General features: G+C 45.0%; 2 protein-coding genes across 2 annotated transcripts in view; both read right to left on the bottom strand.

Moving 5' to 3' along the window:
* The window catches only part of LOC129837706 (cadherin-17-like), a 30,093-nt gene extending 22,842 nt beyond the window's left edge, over nucleotides 1-7,251 (bottom strand). The window contains exon 1 of the mRNA XM_055904085.1: nucleotides 7,177-7,251. The gene's annotated coding sequence lies outside the window, so the exon portion shown is untranslated. The remainder of the gene's footprint in view (nucleotides 1-7,176) is intronic.
* Nucleotides 7,252-9,212: 1,961 nt separating this feature from the next.
* LOC129837466 (GTP-binding protein GEM-like) lies at nucleotides 9,213-13,330 on the bottom strand. The gene is made up of 4 exons (XM_055903638.1): nucleotides 12,517-13,330; nucleotides 12,187-12,263; nucleotides 11,830-12,034; nucleotides 9,213-9,960 (listed from the first exon to the last, which is right to left on the bottom strand). Exons 1-4 carry the CDS (start codon nucleotides 12,869-12,871, stop codon nucleotides 9,677-9,679), a joined length of 921 nt encoding a protein of 306 aa, XP_055759613.1. The 5' UTR covers nucleotides 12,872-13,330; the 3' UTR covers nucleotides 9,213-9,676.
* Between the last annotated feature and the right edge of the window lie 7,320 nt (nucleotides 13,331-20,650).

Raw genomic sequence — 20,650 nt, 5'->3', positions numbered from 1 at the left:
TGTGTGTGTGTGTGTGTGTGTGTGTGTGTGTGTGTGTGTGTGTGTGTGTGTGTGTGTGTGTGTGTGTGTGTGTGTGTGTGTGTGTGTGTAGGGGTCCACCAGTGGTGAGAAGTGGTTCGTTTTTCAGCACATTCCCTTTGGTACAGGAGCTGGTAGTAGAGTCTGTTACTAATTCACCTGAAGGACTAGAGTCAAGGGCAAACAGGCTCTCTCTTAGTATCACTAACAGGGATCCACTAAGGGAGTATTACTGTAGTCCAACTGTCCCCTGCCAGGGCCACACTATCTCTCTCTCTTAGTATCACTAACAGGGATCCACTAAGGGGGTGTTGGACTACAGTAACACTCCCTTAGTGGATCCCTGTTAGTGATACTAAGAGAGAGCCTGGATAAAGTAATCCTTCTGACCCCCCCCCCCCCCCTTAAAAGATTTAGATGCACTGTTGTAAAGTGGCTGTTCCACTGGATGTCATAAGGTGAATGCACCAATTTGTAAGTCGCTCTGGATAAGAGCGTCTGCTAAATGACTTAAATGTAAATGTAAATGTGTTACTGTAGTCCAACTGTCCCCTGTCCCCTCTTAGTATCACTAACAGGGATCCACTAAGGGAGTGTTACTGTAGTACAACTGTTCCCTGCCAGGGCCACACTATCTCTCTCTCTATCAGACAGACTTTGAGCTGATGGGGAAGTCAATGGCCTTCATGTGCAGGACTCCTCCCACTCAACCAGAAAGCCCCGCCCCCTGGTTAGAAACAGAAAGTTTGAGCCAGCGGCAGCCATGACTGACCATACATGGGAGTTTTAAGCTCTAGGGGCAGAGAGGGGACAGGTAGCTAGGCTATCTAGAGGAAGTATTCCCTTTTGAAGATGACTGGATGACCACCACCCCCCTCCCCCTCCAGACGTGACTCATTCGTTAGTGAAAGGTATATCAGAGCCTGATATAACAGCTTAGGGCGGGGGAACAGAGAGAGTAAAACCACCCTTAAGGTGTGTGTGTATTACTGTAGATTGAAATAGTGTCCGTCTGTGAGCTCCTCCTTGCCCCAACAGCAGCACAGTCATAGAGAGACAGAGACAGATATGAGGAACAGAAAACATCTACTGAGAGCCAAGTCTTATCTCTACTGACACTCCTTCACTATAAACACTCATGAGGATTCACAACACACACCTGTCAACCTTACAAATATATATACAGTGCCTTCGGAAAGTATTCAGACCCCTTGACTTTTTCCACATTTTGTTATGTTACAGCCTTATTCTAAAATTGATTACATAGTTTTTTCCACCCTCATCAATCTACACACAATACCCCATAATGAAATCACAACACCCATAATGACAAAGCAAAAACAGGTTTTTAGAACATTTTGCTAATTTACTACAAACATAAAACTGAAATATCACATTTACATAAGTATTCAGACCCTTTACTCAGTACTTTGTTGAAGCAACTTTGGCAGCGATTACAGCCTCTAGTCTTCTTGGGTATGACGCTACAAGCTTTGCACACCTGTATTTTGGGAGTTTCTCCCATTCTTCTCTGCAGATCCTCTCAAGCTCTGTCAGGTAGGATGGGGAGTGTTGCTGCACAGCTATTTTCAGGTCTCTCAAGAGAAGTTCAATCGGGTTCAAGTTCGGGCTCTGGCTGGGCCACTCAAGGACATTCAGAGACTTGTCCTGAAGCCACTCCTGCGTTGTCTTGGCTGTGTGCTTAGGGTTGTTGTCCTGTTGGAAGGTGAACCTTCGCCCCCAGTCTGAGGTCCTGTGTGCTCTGGAGAAGGTTTTCATCAAGGATCTCTCTGTACTTTGCTCCATTCATCTTTGCCTCGATCCTGGCTAGTCTCCCAGTCCCTGCCACTGAAAAACATCCCCAGAGCATGATGCTGCCACCACCATGCTTCACCGTAGGGATTATGCCAGGTTTCTTCCAGTTGTGACGCTTGGCATTTAGGCCAAATCTTGGTTTCATCAGACCAGAGAATCTTGTTTCTCATGGTCTGAGAGTCTTTAGGTGCCTTTTGGCAAACTCCAAGCGGGCTGTCATGTGCCTTTTACTGAGGAGTGGCTTCCGTCTGGCCACTCTACCATAAAGGCCTGATTAGTGGAGTGCTGCAGAGATGGTTGTCCTTCTGGAAGTTCCTCCCATCTCCACAGAGGAACTCTAGAGCTCTGCGAGAGTGACCATTGGATTCTTGGTCACCTCCCTGACCAAGGCCCTTCTCCCCCGATTGCTCAGTTTGGCCTGGTGGCCAGCTCTAGGAAGAGTCTTTGTGGTTCTAAACTTCTTCCATTTAAGAATGATGGAGGCCGCTGTGTTATTGGGGACCTTCAATGCTGCAGACATTTTTTGGTACCCTTCCCCAGATCTGTGCCTTGACACAATCCTGTCTCAGAGCTCTTCGGACAATTCTTTCGACCTCATGGCTTGGTTTTTGCTCTGACATGCACTGTCAACTGTGGGAACTTTTATAGACAGGTGTGTGCCTTTTCAAATCAGGTCAAATCAATGTAATTTACCACAAGTGGACTCAAATCAAGTTGTGGAAACATCTCAAAGATGATCAAATGAAACAGGATGCTTCAATTCAAGTCTCATAGCAAAGGGTCTGAATACTTATGTAAATAAGGTATTTCTGTTTTTATTTTTTTATACATGTGCAAACATTTCTAAAACCTGTTTTTGTTTTGTCATTATGGGGTATTGTGTGTAGATTGATGAGGAAAAACATTTATTTAATCCATTTTAGAATAAGGCTGTAACTTAACAAAATGTGGAAAAAGTCAATGAGTCTGAATACTTTCCGAAGGCACTGTCTATATACAGTTGAAGTCGGAAGTTTACATACACTTAGGTTGGAGTTATTACAACTCATTTTTCAACCACTCCACAAATTTGTTGTCAACAAACTATAGTTTTGGCAAGTTGGTTAGGACATCTACTTTGTGCATGACACAAGTTTACAGACAGAATATTTCACTTATAGTTCACTGTATCACAATTCCAGTTGGTCAGAAGTTTACACAGATTAAGTTGACTGGGCCTTTAAATAGCTTGGAACATTCCAGAAAATGATGTCATGGCTTTAGAAGCTTCTGATAGGCTAATTGACATCATTTGAGTCAATTGGAGGTGTACCTGTGGATGTATTTTAAGGCCTACCTTCAAACTCAGTGCCTCTTTGCTTGACATAAAGGGAAAATCAAAAGAAATCAGCCAAGACCTCAGAAAAAGAATTGCAGACCTCCACAAGTCTGGTTCATCCTTGGGAGCAATTTCCAAATGCCTGAAGGTACCACATTCATCTGTACAAACAATAGTACGCAAGTATAAACACCATGGGACCACGCAGCCGTCATACCGCTCAGGAAGGAGACGCGTTCTGTCTCCTAGAGATGAACGTACTTTGGTGCGAAAAGTGCAAATCAATCCCAGAACAACAGCAAAGGACCTTGTGAAGATGCTGGAGGAAACAGGTACGACCGTATCTATATCCACATTAAAACAAGTCCTATATTGACATAACCTGAAAGGCCGCTCAACAAGGAACCGCCATAAAAAAAAAGCCAGACTACGGTTTGCAACTGCACATGGGGACAAAGATTGTACTTTTTGGAGAAATGTCCTCTGTTCTGATGAAACAAAAATAGAACTGTTTGGCCATAATGACCATCGTTATGTTTGGAGGAAAAAGGGGGAGGCTTGCAAGCCGAAGAACACCATCCCAACAGTGAAGCACAGGGGTGGCAGCATCATGTTGTGGGGGTGCTTTGCTGCAGGAGGGACTGGTGCACTTCACAAAATAGATGGCATCATGAGGGAAGACAATTATGTGGATATATTGAAGCAACATCTCAAGACATCAGTCAGGAAGTTAAAGCTTGGTCGCAAATGGGTCTTCCAAATGGAAGCATACTTCCATTTGGAACAAAGTTGTGGCAACATGGCTTAAGGACAACAAAGTCAAGGTATTGGAGTGGCCATCACAAAGCCCTGACCTCAATCCCATAGAAAATTTGTGGGCAGAACTGAAAAGCGTGTGCGAGCAAGGAGGCCTACAAACCTGACTGAGTTACACCAGCTCTGTCAGGAGGAATGGGCCGCAAATTCACCCAACTTATTGTGGGAAGCTTGTGGAAGGCTACCCAAAACGATTTAAAGGCAATGCTACCAAATACTAATTGAGTGTATGTAAACTTCTGACCCACTGGGAATGTGATGAAAGAAATTAAAGCTGAAATAAATAATTTTCTCTACTATTATTCTGAGATTTCCCATTTTTAAAATAAAGTGGTTATCTTAACTGTCCTAAGACAGGGAATTGTTACTAGGATTAAATGTCAGGAAGTTTGAAAACTGATTTTAAATGTATTTGGCTAAGGTGTATGTAAACTTCCGACTTCAATTGTATATATACAGCAGAGTCCCTGCCCATCTTTCAAAAACATCTGAAACCCCACCACAAAAAAGGCACTTCTCTTTCTCCACTAGCACTGACTTTGCTGATAAATACTTTGTTGAGGGAAAATGTACCTGATACCATTGTGATGTGTTGTTGTCTCACCTAGCTACAGTGTCTTAATATGAATGCACTTATTGTAAGTCACTCTGAATAATAGAGTCTGCTAAATGACTAAGATGTAAATATACTCCATAACACACACAATCAAAACGTTATGTACAGGTCTCCATTTCAGGCTACAGGACATTCTGTTATGTACACGTCTCCATTTCAGGCTACAGGACATTCTGTTATGTACATGTCTCCACTTCAGGCAACAGGACATTCTGTTATGTACATGTCTCCACTTCAGGCAACAGGACATTCTGTTATGTACATGTCTCCACTTCAGGCAACAGGACATTCTGTTATGTACAACGACAACAGACTAGATAGAATACACCTCAACAGGATGTGCATCTGTACAGTGTGTTTTACCTGTTTCTCTGTCTGTACAGTGTGTTTTACCTGTTTCTCTGTCTGTGTCAGTGTGTTTTACCTGTTTCTCTATCTGTGTCAGTGTGTCCAGTACATGTGAGTCTATAGTGTGTCCACTACATGTGAGTCTATGGTGTGTCCAGTACGTGTGAGTCTATAGTGTATCCAGTACATGTGAGTCTATAGTGTATCCAGTACATGTGAGTCTATAGTGTGTCCAGTACATGTGAGTCTATAGTGTGTCCAGTACATGTGAGTCTATAGTGTGTCCAGTACATGTGAGTCTATAGTGTGTCCAGTACATGTGAGTCTATAGTGTGTCCAGTACATGTGAGTCTATAGTGTGTCCAGTACATAGTGTGTCCAGTACATGAGTCTATAATATGTCCACTACATGTGAGTCTATAGTGTGTCCAGTACATGTGAGTCTATAGTGTGTCCAGTACATGTGAGTCTATAGTGTGTCCAGTACATGGGAGTCTATAGTGTGTCCAGTACATGTGAGTCTATAGTGTGTCCAGTGCTTGTGAGTCTATGGTGTGTCCAGTACATGTGAGTCTATAGTGTGTCCAGTACATGTGTGTCTATAGTGTGTCCAGTACATGGGAGTCTATAGTGTGTCCAGTACATGTGAGTCTATAGTGTGTCCAGTGCGTGTGAGTCTATAGTGTGTCCAGTACATGGGAGTCTATAGTGTGTCCAGTACATGTGAGTCTATAGTGTGTCCAGTACATGGGAGTCTATAGTGTGTCCAGTACATGTGAGTCTATAGTGTGTCCAGTGCATGTGGGTCTATAGTGTGTCCAGTACATGTGAGTTTATAGTGTGTCCAGTGCGTGTGAGTCTATAGTGTGTCCAGTACATGTGAGTCTATAGTGTGTCCAGTAGATGTGAGTCTATAGTGTGTCCAGTGCGTGTGAGTCTATAGTGTGTCCAGTACATGTGAGTCTATAGTGTGTCCAGTACATGTGAGTCTATAGTGTGTCCAGTACATGTGAGTCTATAGTGTGTCCAGTACATGTGAGTCTATAGTGTGTCCAGTGCGTGTGAGTCTATAGTGTGTCCAGTACATGTGAGTCTATAGTGTGTCCAGTACATGTGAGTCTATGTGTATGACCAGTCTTGCAGAGGGCAGAGAGAGGTGATAGGGAGATATTAAGAGTGTGAATGTGACTTTGAGGCTTGCCGCTGCAGACGACCTTTGCTTTCCTCACAGCACGATACGCTCCACCTGACACTCCATTTACACTCCATGTTCCCTACCACAGATGGCTGCTGAGGGGAGGATGACTCATAATAATGGCTGGAATGGAGTGAATGGAACCAAACACATAGAAACCATGTTTTTGATGTGTTCGATACCATTCCATTTATTCCATGCCAGCCATTACTAGGAGCCTGTCCTCCCCAACTAAGGTGCCACCAGCCGCCTGTGGTGCCTACATAGAACTTCCATTACCTGTCTCACTATCTACCTACTGCTATGACCTTTTCTACAACCTTCTCCTAAAACACAAATTGTCTTCTGTTAGTCACTTGTTACATCTCTCTCCTGCTGGCTCTCTGCACTCTCTGTGTCTCCAGGAGTTCTGTCCCTGCTGACTGGCTGACTGACTGACTGGTTGGCTGACTGACACACGCCAGAATCGCTATAACTAATCATGCACAACACATGGGGTTCAGAACACAGCAAACCGGCACTCCCAGACAAGCACCAGATGAAGGACTAAAGGAAACACACTACTCTGACATGTTGGGACATGTCTCCCTTATAAAACAGATTCATCTCAACCTGTAGAATGCATTTTTCAAACTTTGTGTGAGGCCTGATGTAGGCCTGTCTCTAGAAGGCCGACACTGAGTGACCTTTAGTGTCTTTCTGCCCCCAAGACCAGATCAGACCAGACAGATCAAACCCAGGCTCCTGTGTCTGACCCAGAAACCAGAGCCCAGAGGCTCCAGAGACCCCAGGACAGTGGTGCTCAATAACACAGACTTCAAGATGCCATATATACACACAGGCCCTGGCAAAGTCAAGTCAAGATCACAACACACACCCAAAAGAAATCCCCTAATGGAAAATGCTCAATATTAAACACGCATATAGAAAACAGAAGTAACCAACATATAGATACAGGCTTCAACTCAACATTCAGACACAGAAAAAGACAGAGAGAGAGAAAGAGAGATAGGGAGAGAAAGAGTGAGAGAGGAAGAGGGAGAGACATACCTTGCTTAAAAGAGTTCCCGTTTCACTCCTTGGACTGTAGTGTGATCACTACTGCCCCATCCAGCCTGGTCAAACGTTAACTCAACATTAACACACAATGCTTTATTGAACCTATTCATTGTCTAATCTCCCCGCCCCTACAACAGGCCGAGCCAATAGAGAAACAGGGGGACAGGAGAAGTGAGTGTAACTAAAGGATGTAATAAATTAATATAACATTATTATAGTATAATATAACATGATCGTCACAGAATGGCAACCATGAACAGGACACAGGAACCAAAGTACTGTAGGTTGTAATGTATGTATGAATATTCAGTGCTAAAGGCTCATCTCTGTAGAACCATACAACTGGCTACTGGACTCAACACCACACAGTCAGAACTAGCAGGCAGACTGAACAATCTGTAAGGGTGGAGGTGGGGATTACAAAGGACTGGAAAAGTTTCTCACTCAAAGAGGACTTTAACCTTTGACTTTATGAACTGCTTCCTGTCTGAGAATGTCTAGTAGTAAGCTGTTTAGAGGAGCTTAGCTGAGACACAGATATGACTGCTTCTCACACAGACACACACACCTCTGACAGGTCCCCTGTAATAATGAACAGATACAGTGTGCTGATTGGTGGAATAAGGAACTGTATCCCAAATAGTCAGACAGGCCAGGTGATCTGGTCGTATTTACAGTTGCTGACTTGGTGTTGTGCACTTAGCATCACAAGAAGATTCAAAAGGCTCCAGGCTGCATCACCTCCGTGATTGGGAGTCCCATAGCCCAGCGTCGTTCGGGTTTGGCCGGGGTAGGCCGTCATTGTAAATAACAATTTGTTCTTAACTGACTTGCCTAGTTAAATAAAGGTAAAATAAAAAATAAACCAAAAAGTTAAAAACCACTGGTCTAATCTAAAGGTACCATGTGGTTATTTGAGAATTACGCAAATGTATAAGCACAAACCCATGTCTCAGTAGTTCTCTGTCCCTCCGTGAAAGGTTGGTCAGTAATAGTGCTGCCATCCTGCAAACCCTTCAATGATGATGATGATGAGGATGAAGGTATTCATCTCCCTGCTGACTCGTTCAATAGGTGATCCATAATCGATAATTATCTACTTTGATCAATCAGTGTTGAAGTACTGAAACAAGATTAGGATATCAACCTAATCTACCTTGCCTCTGAGATAAGGAACGTAAATACACACGCATGCACACATACACATACACCAGGGGAATAGCCAGAAATTAGTTTGTGGATAGGTCTGCATTTTTTTGTTTTTGCTCAATCTAATTGGGTGGACCTGGCAGGGCCTGTCTCCCCAGTGGATGGGCCTGTGTCCACCCCAGCCCACCCATGCCTATGCCCCTGACACACACAGACAGACTAACACAATTTAATCAGGCTTCTATCTAACCACTTCCTGGTTCTTGACTCCTCCTCCAGGATGTTACCTTGACAACTCACTCACTTCACACAATCTGAGATGCCACTGTACAAGACTTGTCTGTGTGTCCAGTTTCCCTTCATCAATTGAAGGAGTGTTTCTAAAGGCAGCCCTCTCCAGTCAGTCATTAATCCAGACATGGCTCTCTCATTCCCCGCTGGCTTCAATCTCGTAACAGACTTAACTGGACCCCAAACACACTCTGGCTGAAGGTAGCCTAATTATCCCTCTCTCACACACGCTACTGCCCTGGCCCCAATCCTAGGTCTCTAGGGGGTCAGTACCAATCATCCTGGTGGGAACACACACACACACACACACACACACACACACACACACACACACACACACACACACACACACACACACACACACACACACACACACACACACACACACACACACACACACACACACACACACACACACACACACACACTGGAGTTACCTCTGAGGGGAGGATAACTGCTCTGTGTCACCTATTGAGTCATGTTCCAATAGCATGTTTGTGTGTGTGATGTTATTGGAGTCTAGCTAGACAAATATAACAAGTGAACGAAATTACATTTTAAAGAAAATATGGATTTTATTCCACTGCTAAACAAAACCAACGGTAAATATCCACACACAGCAGAACATACACAAGATGAGCAGTGCAGATTGTCAGTTATCTCAATCGAACAGATAGGACTATGTACAAAACCATGGACATACAAACACCTTGTTATCAGGCTTCAAATTGTCCGGGTAACCTAGGTAAAGCACTTGGGAGAGAGAACGAGGGATGATAGAGAGAAGGAGAGAGTCTCAGTGAGGGATGAAAAAAGGACAGGAATTAACATCTCTCTCATGACCCTAAAAGGATTAGAGATCACTAATTATCTCGCACCTCTCTCTCTTTTCCTATTTCAATCTTTCTGTCGGCTGAGATTGTCAGAACACTGCATGTCCATTGGTTGATTCTCCAGACCGTCACAGAGGCTGGCGAATGGGGTGACAGTTTTGAAGGGTCAGTCTAATGTAGACTGCAGTAGGGGTGGGGTTGTGTGTGTGTCCTGGGTCTTAGAGCACTGAAAGGTCATGGCAGGATTTGGACTTCAGACGGAATGCCACGTTGGCATTGTTCTTGGCCACCATCTTGTCCAGGAAGCGTTTGGCCTTCTTGGGTATGCTGTCGCAGCGTGTGTGTGAGTGTGTGTGTCTGCGGCGGTCGTTGTTCTCCTTGGTGTCTCTGCGTAGTCGTAGCTGCTGTACAATGCCATGGAAGGCTGGCCAGACGTTGTGTTGCATTGCTGCTGACGTCTCGATGAACTTACAGTCAAACACTGCAGCGCACGCCCGGCCCTCTGGAGAGAATAACAGTCACAGTCAGATCGCTGCTGAGAAACTCATAAACACACTATCATCCACAGCCTTCAGTAACATACAGTTGAAGTCGGAAGTTTTTCACAATTCCTGACATTTAATCCTAGTAAAACAAATCCCTGTCTTAGGTCAGTTAGGATCACCACTTTATTTTAAGAATGTGAAATGTCAGAATAATAGTAGAGAGAATGATTGATTTCAGCTTTAATTTCTTTCATCACATTCCCAGTGGGTCAGAAGTTTACATACACTCAATTAGTATTTGGTAGCATTGCCTTTAAATTGTTTAACTTGGGTCAAACGTTTTGAGTAGCCTTCCACAAGCTTCCCACAATAAGTTGGGTGAATTTGTGGCCCATTCCTCCTGACAGAGCTGGTCAGGTTTGTAGGCCTCCTTGCTCGCACACGCTTTTTCAGTTCTGCCCACAAATTTTCTATAGGATTGAGGTCAGAGCTTTGAGATGGCTACTCCAATACCTTGACTTTGTTGTCCTTAAGCCATTTTGCCACATCTTTGGAAGTATGCTTGGGGTCATTGTCCATTTGGAAGACCCATTTCTGACCAAGCTTTAACTTCCTGACTGATGTCTGGAATTGTTGCTGCAATGTATCCACATAATTTTCCTCCCTCATGATGCCATCTATTTTGTGAAGTGCACCAGTCCCTCCTGCAGCAAAGCACCCCCACAACATGATGCTGCCACCCCCGTGCTTCACAGTTGGGATGGTGTTCTTCGGCGTGCAAGCCTCACCCTTTTTCCTGCAGACATAACGATGGTCATTATGGCCAAATAGTTATATTTTTGTTTCATCAGACCAGAGGACATTTCTCCAAAAAGTACGATCTTTGTACCCATGTGCAGTTGCAAATTGTAGTCTGGCTTTTTATGGGGGTTTTGGAACAGTGGCTTCTTCCTTGCTGAGCAGCCTTTCACGTTATGATGATATAGGACTTGTTTTACTGTGGATATAGAAACTTTTGCACCTGTTTCCTCCAGCATCTTCACAAGGTCCTTTGCTGTTGTTCTAGGATTGAGTTGCACTTTTCGCATCCAAGTACGTTCATCTCTAGGATATCCTTTTTGAGCAGTATGACGGCTGCGTGGGCCCATGGTGTTTATACTTGCGTACTATTGTTTGTACAGATGAACATGGTACCTTCAGGCGTTTGGAAATTGCTCCCAAGGATGAACCAGACTTGTGGAGGTCTACAATTTTCTTGGTCTTGGCTGATTTCTTTTGATTTTCGCATGATGTCAAACAAAGGGGCACTGAGTTTGAAGGTAGGCCTTGAAATACATCCACAGGTACACCTCCAATTGACTCAAATTATGTCAATTAGCCTATCAGAAGCTTCTAAAGCGATGACATAATTTTCTGGAATGTTCCAAGCTGTCTACAGGCACAGTCATCTTAATGTATGTAAATTTCTGACCCACTGAAATTGTGATACAGTGAATTATAAGTGAAATAATCTGTCTGTAAACAATTGTTGGAAAAATTACTTGTGTCATGCACGAAGTAGATGTCCTAACTGACTTGCCAAAACTATAGTTTGTTAACAAGAAATTTGTGGAGTCGTTGAAAAACGAGTTTTAATGACTCCAACCTAAGTGGATGTAAACTTCTGACTTCAACTGTATACACATGTCCACGCATGCACACACACACACACACACACACACACACACACACACACACACACACACACACACACACACACACACACACACACACACACACACACACACACACACACACACACACACACACACACACACACACACACACACACACACACACACACACACACACACACACACACACCAAACCTGTGCCTCTAATCTCACCGGTAACTGACACCTCTCTGCGGCGGACCAAGTCACACTTGTTTCCCACCAGGATGATTGGCGTGTGGTGGGCAGGGCGGTGTTGGCGGAGGGATATACGTAGCTCTGAGGCTTGCAGGAAGGAGGACCGGTCAGTTATAGAGTAGACCAGCAGGTACGCATCGCCTGTCTGTATACACTGGTCCTGAGACGACCCTCCCTCATCCTGAAGGGAACACAAATAGAGACTACGTTAGAGCTGTGATATATAAACAAACTGTTAGAGTATGGCAAAAACACACACACAGCAAGACAGAGTTGAGACTAGGCCTACAGACTAGAGTTTCATCAAGTAACCATTAGAAGTTTCTCTCTTACCTCTGAGTCCCAGTTGTCCACTAGAGTGACTGTGGCTTTCTCTCCATCCACTGTGATAGTCCGCTCACACACCTCATCTGAAGAACAAACCAATCACTGTGTTAAGAACCACATTTACAACCAACATTTAGATTCATACAAATAGAATTGTTCAAGCATCTTACTTTTATATTGATGTAAGATGGATGCGTAAAAAGGAGCCCAAGTGGATGTTTCCCAATGTGCCCATTGCGCACAAAAGCATTAAATACATCCATCACAAAGTCATAATATTGGCCTACGCTATAAAACATATTTTCCATATTATCAAGCGCATTGTAATTCATTCACCTCCATAGAGCTCGCACTCGGCACTGTCCATGCTGTCTGCCGCTCCAGCGAAGATGCTGGCAATCGCAGATTTACCGACCCCCCTGGCGCCCAGCAGCACCACGCGAAACGGTCTCGAGCTGCCGCCGGTATTCCCGGTAGACCCAGTGGAGATGACGGAGTCTGTGGAGTCTAAAGAGGTCCAGCTGTCGCGGCTCCCATCTGATTCCCCGGCGGAGTTCGTACAGGATTTGGAGCGGGACATGCACGCTGGAGACGCGAGGCTATCTGATAGGTGGCTCCCAGTATCACTGATGCTCCACCGGTGGAGTTGGTGCTGCAGCCGCAGACTGTGTCGTCGCATGCTCAACAGCATGATGATAAGATAATAAAATAAATCAAACTAATAAAACTCGCCCTTTAAAATAAATGTGCGCTGAAAAAACACCCCTGGACTATAAAAAAATTATGAAACAGATGAGAATCTCCAAAGTATTCTCAGAAAGTAAAATAAATCCTACAAGTCCAAAATTGAGTGAAATGGATTGAGACTGGATACAACCGAATGTCCAAACTCAGGAATAAGAGTTCATCAAGAGCTACGAGCAAACGTCAGAAGTTGTCCCACGTCAGTGGAAGTCACGCATCAGTGCAGGTAGACAGTTAAATCCTCGAGATGGGAAAGAAAGAGGCTGTTTGGTTGTTGAGGTCTCTGAACACTGTGAGCGCGTGTAATCCCGTAAATCGGTCTCTCTCTAATGTTATAATGGGATTTCTTCTGCGGCGAGATTTATATAAAGAAGGGCTCAGCGCGAGATAGGGTTTCCTTGACGTCAAGTCTGTGTCTCCTCCCTCACCCTTGTGCGTTCTCACGGCTCGGGACCAGTGGTGTTGAGGGGGTCTGGCCCTCCCACCCAGAGGCAGCAGTGGATAAGTGGAGATGTGTGTTTCCACATGTGTAGGCTACTGTATCCCTGCCAATGTTTCTGATACTGTAGAGGCTGAGCAGGGACATATCATAACAGCCTGGTTTCATAGACTAGACATAACATAGTAAACGTAATTCCGGGATACCAAATTAGTATAGCAGTAGTATGATACAGTGGGGCAAAAAAAGTATTTAGTCAGCCACCAATTGTGCAAGTTCTCCGACTTAAAAAGATGAGAGAGGCCTGTAATTTTCATCATAGGTACACTTCAACTATGACAGACAAAATGAGAAAAAGAAATCCAGAAAATCACATTGTAGGATTTTTTATGAATTTATTTGCAAATTATGGTGGAAAATAAGTATTTGGTCACCTACAAACAAGCAAGATTTCTGGCTCTCACAGACCTGTAACTTCTTCTTTAAGAGGCTCCTCTGTCCTCCACTCGTTACCTGTATTAATGGCACCTGTTTGAACTTGTTATCAGTATAAAAGACACCTGTCCACAACCTCAAACAGTCACACTCCAAACTCCACTATGGCCAAGACCAAAGAGCTGTCAAAGGACACCAGAAACAAAATTGTAGACCTGCACCAGGCTGGGAAGACTGAATCTGCAATAGGTAAGAAGCTTGGTTTGAAGAAATCAACGGGGGGAGCAATTATTAGGAAATGGAAGACATACAAGACCACTGATAATCTCCCTCGATCTGGGGCTCCACGCAAGATCTCACCCCGTGGGGTCAAAATGATCACAAGAACGGTGAGCAAAAATCCCAGAACCACACGGGGGGACCTAGTGAATGACCTGCAGAGAGCTGGGACCAAAGTAACAAAGCCTACCATCAGTAACACACTATGCCGCCAGGGACTCAAATCCTGCAGTGCCAGACGTGTCCCCCTGCTTAAGCCAGTACATGTCCAGGCCCGTCTGAAGTTTGCTAGAGAGCATTTGGATGATCCAGAAGAAGATTGGGAGAATGTCATATGGTCAGATGAAACCAAAATAGAACTTTTTGGTAAAAACTCAACTCGTCGTGTTTGGAGGACAAAGAATGCTGAGTTGCATCCAAAGAACACCATACCTACTGGGGGTGGAAACATCATGCTTTGGGGCTGTTTTTCTGCAAAGGGACCAGGACGACTGATCTGTGTAAAGGAAAGAATGAATGGGGCCATGTATCGTGAGATTTTGAGTGAAAACCTCCTTCCATCAGCAAGGGCATTGAAGATGAAACGTGGCTGGGTCTTCAGCATGACAATGATCCCAAACACACCGCCCGGGCAACGAAGGAGTGGCTTCGTAAGAAGCATTTCAAGGTCCTGGAGTGGCCCCCTCAGATGTGTCCTGTTTTAAAAATAGGAATAATAAAAAAGATATGTTGTTGTTGTTTCTCTGTAATACTACTAGCCACATAGCAATTTTATGAAGTTGGCTTTAGCTAGCCTCATAACTAGCTACCAAGAGCCATTTCAGGCTATCAAGTTAGAGTAGCTACAGTGCATTTGGAAAGTATTCAGACCCCTTGACTTTTTCCACATTTTATTACGTTACAGCCTTATTGTAACGGTTGTCCTCCTCCTCTTCGTCCGAAGAGGAGGAGTAGGGATTGGACCAAAGCGCAGCGTATGTTGAATCCATAATAACGTTTATTAAAGGAAAAAAGACGAAAGACGAAAACACTTCAACAAACTACAAAATAACAAACGACGATGTAGACAGACCTGAACTAGAGAACTTATATAAAACCGAAGAACGCATGAACAGGAACAGACTACATACACGAATGACAAAACGAAACAGTCCCGTGTGGTGCACAGACACAGACACGGAAGACAACCACCCACAAACAAACAGTGTGAACAGCCTACCTTTATATGGTTCTCAATCAGAGGAAGCGTCAAACACCTGTCCCTGATTGAGAACCATATAAGGCTAATTTCCAATGACCTAAACATAGAAACACAAAACATAGAATGCACACCCCAACTCACGCCCTGACCTACTAAACACATACAAAAATAACAGAAAACAGGTCAGGAACGTGACACTTATTATAAAATTGATTACATTGTTTTCCCCCTCACCAATCTACACACAATGCCCCATAAAGACAAAGCAAAAACAGGTTTATAGAAATGTTTGCAATTGTATAAAAAAAAAATGGAAACGTTCCATTTACGTAAGTATTCAGACCCTTTACTCAGTACTTTGCTGAAGCACGTTTGGCAGCGATTACAGCCTCAAGTCTTCTTGGGTATGACGCTACAAGCTTGGCACACCTGTATTTGGGAAGTTTCTCACATTCTTCTCTGCAGATCCTCTCACAATCTGTCAGGTTAGATGGGGAGTGTCGCTGCGCAGCTATTTTCAGGTCTCTCCAGAGATGTTCAATTGGGTTCAAGTCCGGGCTCTGGCTGGGCCACTCAAGAACATTCAGAGACTTGTCCCGAAGCCACTCATGTGTTTTCTTGGCTGTGTGCTTAGGGTTGTTGTCATGTAGGAAGGTGAACCTTCTCCACAGTCTGAGGTCCTGAGCGCTCTGCAGCAGGTTTTGCCAAGGATCTCTCTGTACTTTGCTCCGTTCATCTTTGCCTCGATCCTGACTAGTCCCCTTGCCGCTAAAAAACATTCCCACAGCATGATGCTGCCACCACCATGCTTGACTGTAGGGATGGTGCCAGGTTTCCTCCAGACGTGACACTTGGCATTCAGGCCAAAGAGTTCAATCTTGGTTTCGTCAGACCAGAGAATCTTGTTTCTCATGGTCTGAGAGTCCTTTAGGTGCCTTTTGGCAAACTCCAAGCAGGCTGTCTTGTGCCTTTACTGAGGCTTCCGTCTGGCCACTCTACCATAAAGGCCTGAGAGATGGTTGTCCCTCTGGAAGGTTCTCCCATCTCCACAGAGGAACTCTGGAGCTCTGTTAGAGTGACTTTCGGGTTCTTGGTCACCTCCCTGACCAAGGCCATTCTCCCCCGATTGTTCAGTTTGGCCGAGTGGCCAGCTCTAGGAAGAATCCAAACTTCTTCCATTTAAGAATGATGGAGGCCACTGTGTTCTTGGGGACCTTCAATGCTGTCTAGGAGCTCTACGAACAATTCCTTTGACCTCTTGAATTGGTTTTTGATCTGACATGCACTGTCAACTGTGGGACCAGAAAAGGCACAGGTGTGTGCATTTCCAAATCATGTACAATCAATTGAATTTACCACAGGTGGACTCCAGTCAAGTTGTAGAAACATCTCAAGGATGATCAATGGAAACAGGATGTACCTGAGCTCAATTTTGAGACTCATAGCAAAATGTCTGAATACTTCTGTAAATAAGGTATTTCTGTTTTTCATTTTGAATAAAGTTGCAAAAATGTCTAAAAAACTGTTTTCATTTGTCATTATGGGGTACTGTGTGTAGACTGATGAGGTAAAAACATTATTTAATCCACTTTATAATAAGGCTGAAATGTAACAAAATGTGGAAAAAGTCAAGGGGTCTGAACACTTTCCGAATGCACTGTAGCTTGTCTAACTAACAAGCCTGCTGGCAAGGTTGGTAGACTTTAGAAAAGAAAGACATTACTAAACGTAGTGAATAGTACTCACATTCCTTTGAATCTTTTACCCAGATTTTAGCAGAGAATTATTTGTTTCTTTAGTGCCCCCCCCCATCCCCAGGTACTTTGTGCCCCCTGCCTCTAGATGAGGTATATAGGGCATCAGAATGCATTTACGATATCATTATCACATTTCCTCTTGAAGCAGGTTTATGTCTCCATTAACCCCTGACTGGTAAAGAAGCTGAATGAACAGATAGATTTAGAGGTCGCCTTAATGCAGTAGGCTTACGGAAGACCTCGATTAATACCGGCAATGAGATGGAACACTGGGCCAGGAGTTACACCACAAGTCACACTGGGCCAGGAGTAAAACCATGAGTCACACTGGGCCAGAAGTTACACCACAAGTCACACTGGGCCAGGAGTAAAACCATGAGTCACACTGGGCCAGGAGTTACATCACGAGTCACACAGTCCTCTGATGTCCTCACTAGAGGTCGACCGATTAATCGGGGCCGATTTCAAGTTTTCATAACAATCGGAAATCGGTATTTTTGAGCGCCGATTTGCCCCCCAAAAAATGTCTTCTTTTTTTTTACACCTTTATTTAATCTTTATTTAACTAGGCAAGTCAGTTAAGAACACATTCTTATTTTCAATGACGTCCTAGGAACGTTAGAACGACAGATTTTTAACCTTGTCAGCTCGGGTGATCCAATCTTGCATTGATTACATTTCACTCCACGAGTCTGCCTGTTAGCGAATGCAGTAAGCTAAGGTAAGTTGCTAGTTAGCATTAAACTTATCTTATAAAAAACAATCAATCAATGACTGTCATTGCTCCAATGTGTACTTAACCATAAACATCAATGCCTTTCTTAAAATCAATACACAAGTATATATTTTTAAACCTGCATATTTAGCTAAAAGAAATCAAGGTTAGCAGGCAATATTAACCAGGTGAAATTGTGTCATTTCTCTTGCGTTCATTGCACGCAGAGTCAGGCTATATGCAACAGTTTGGGCCGCCTGGCTCTTTGCGAACTAATTTGCCAGAACTTTACGTAATTATGACAACATTGAAGGTTGTGCAATGTAACAGGAATATTTAGACTCATGGATGCCACTCGTTAGATAAAATACGGAATGGAATAAATGTTTTGTTTTCGAGGTGATAGTTTCCGGATTAGTCAAAGGTATATGGTTTAGAGAGAAATAGTCGAGGCGTTATAATTCCTGTAATAACTTGCGGCTGAATTTGAAAGGGGTTCCTTCGTTATTTTACCGTTCATGTCTTCCATAGAGAATGTCTTGATCTACTTCAAATAAGGTCTGTGTTTCGTGCAGGCTTAAACCGCCTCGACGTTTTGATACCCGTGTAAATCTCACTAGGATAAGGTAACGTTTGTCAACATATTTTCATAAATCCACTCTACAATTTTTTTTATCTTCGCTTATATTTAGCCAATATTGATCAGAGTTACCTTGTCCTATGGATATCTACACAGTTATAAAATTGGCACGGTGATGTAAGCCTACACGAAACACAGTGAATCTAAAAAATACATCTAAAAATAAAAATATGAAGGAACCGCTTTTCAGATTTTGCTAGGTGTCATGGGAATTATGACTCACACTTTGGTTGTCAATTCTTACCATGCCCATTATTAAAATAGGATTTCCTGCATATAGAAATTAAAGTTTTTGTTTTCAACATTCATCACAGGTGTAATAGCTGTCGCTTTCCTCATCCTCGGAAGAGGTGAGGAGAGAAGGATCTTCGGACCAAAATGCGGAGTCAGGGAAATATGCCATCTTTATTATATATACGAAAACTGATGACACGAAAACAAAACACTTTCAAAACTTACAAAATAACAAAAACGACGTAGAACGGAACCTGAACATAAACTCACATGGACAAACGTAAACTCACGAACAGGAACGGACATCGAAACATACGAACAGCCAAACAGCTCCAAAAGTGAATACATCGAACACAACGAAGACATCACAGGAGACAATCACCCACCAACAAACAGTGAGAATGCCCTACCTAAATATGACTCTTGATTAAAGGAAAATGCAAACCACCTGCCTCTAATCAAGAGCCATACCAGGCAAACCGAAACCAACATAGAAACAGATAACATAGACTGCCCACCCAAAACACATGCCCTGACCATAAACACATAAAAACTAACATAAATAGGTCAGGACTGTTACAGTACCCCCCCCCCCCAAGGTGCGAACGCCGGGCGCACCAGCACAAAGTCCAGGGGGGGGTCCGGGTGGGCAGTTGACCACGGTGGTGGTTCCGGTTCAGGACGCTGTCCCCGCACCACCATAGTCACTCCCCTCTTCTTTCTACCCCTTCCACTGACCACCCAAACATTACCTTCCCCTAAAAAAACAGCTAGCACCGGAACAAGGGGCAGCACCTGGACAAGGGGTAGCACCGGGACAAGGGGCAGCACAAAAACAAGGGGCAGCACCAGGATAAGGACCATCACCGGGACAAGGGGCAGCACCGGGACAAGGGGCAGCACCGGGACAAGGGGCAGCACCGGGACAAGGGGCAGCACCGGGACAAGGGGCAGATCCCGGCTGAAGGACTCTGGCAGGTCCTGTTTGGACGGCTCTGGCAGGTCCATGCAGGCTGACGGCTCTCGACGCTCATGGCAGGCTGACGGCTCTCGACGCTCATGGCAGACTGACGGCTCTCGACGCTCATGGCAGACTGACGGCTCTCGACGCTCATGGCAGGCTGACGGCTCTCGACGCTCATGGCGCTCTGACGGCTCTCGACGCTCATGGCGCTCTGACGGCTCTGGCTGCTCATGGCTCTCTGACGGCTCTGGCTGCTCATGGCTCTCTGACGGCTCTGGCTGCTCATGGCTCTCTGACGGCTCTGGCTGCTCATGGCTCTCTGACGGCTCTGGCTGCTCATGGCTCTCTGACGGCTCTGGCTGCTCATGGCTCTCTGGCGGCTCTGGCAGATCCTGTCTGGTTGGCGGCTCTGGCAGATCCTGTCTGGTTGGCGGCTCTGGCAGATCCTGTCTGGTTGGCGGCTCTGGCAGATCCTGTCTGGTTGGCGGCTCTGGCAGATCCTGTCTGGCGGGCGGCTCTAGCGGCTCCTGTCTGGCTGACGGCTCTAGCGGCTCCTGTCTGGCGGATGGCTCTGTAGGCTCATGGCAGACGGGCGGCTTTGCAGGCTCATGGCAGACGGGCGGCTTTGCAGGCTCCTGGCAGACGGATGGCTCAGATGGCGCTGGGGAGACGGATGGCTCAGATGGCGCTGAGGAGACGGATGGCTCAGATGGCGCTGGGGAGACGGATGGCTCAGATGGCGCTGGGGAGACGGATGGCTCAGATGGCGCTGGGGAGACGGATGGCTCTGGCCGGATACGGCGCACTGTAGACCTGGTGCGTGGTGCCGGAACTGGAGGCACCGGGCTAATGATAAGCACCTTCCTACTAGTGCGTGGAGCAGGGACAGGGCACACTGAACTCTCAAAGCGTACTCTATACCTGGTGCGTGGTACCGGCACTGGTGGCACCTGGCTGAGGGCACGCACCTCAGGACTAGTACGGGGAGAAGTGACAGTGTGTACAGGACTTAGGAGACGCACAGGTGGCTTAGTGCGTGGGGCCGGAACTGGAGGCACTGAA

This window comes from Salvelinus fontinalis, chromosome 38, assembly GCF_029448725.1.
Source record: "Salvelinus fontinalis isolate EN_2023a chromosome 38, ASM2944872v1, whole genome shotgun sequence".
NCBI classification, from domain to species: domain Eukaryota; kingdom Metazoa; phylum Chordata; class Actinopteri; order Salmoniformes; family Salmonidae; genus Salvelinus; species Salvelinus fontinalis.
The sequence above is the reverse complement of the archived record's forward strand: the minus strand, read 5'-3'. Positions and strand labels throughout refer to the sequence as shown.

What these genes read in the sequence shown, in the direction of transcription:
- LOC129837466 (XM_055903638.1), bottom strand. Translation starts at nt 12,871, where the DNA reads ATGCTGTTGAGCATGCGACGACACAGTCTGCGGCTGCAGCACCAACTC. An exon ending in CGAGTGCGAGCTCTATGGAG is followed by an intron (nt 12,264 to 12,516) that starts GTGAATGAATTA and finishes TTTGTTCTTCAG; the next exon opens with ATGAGGTGTGTGAGCGGACT. An exon ending in CAGAGAGGTGTCAGTTACCG is followed by an intron (nt 9,961 to 11,829) that starts GTGAGATTAGAG and finishes TATTCTCTCCAG; the next exon opens with AGGGCCGGGCGTGCGCTGCA.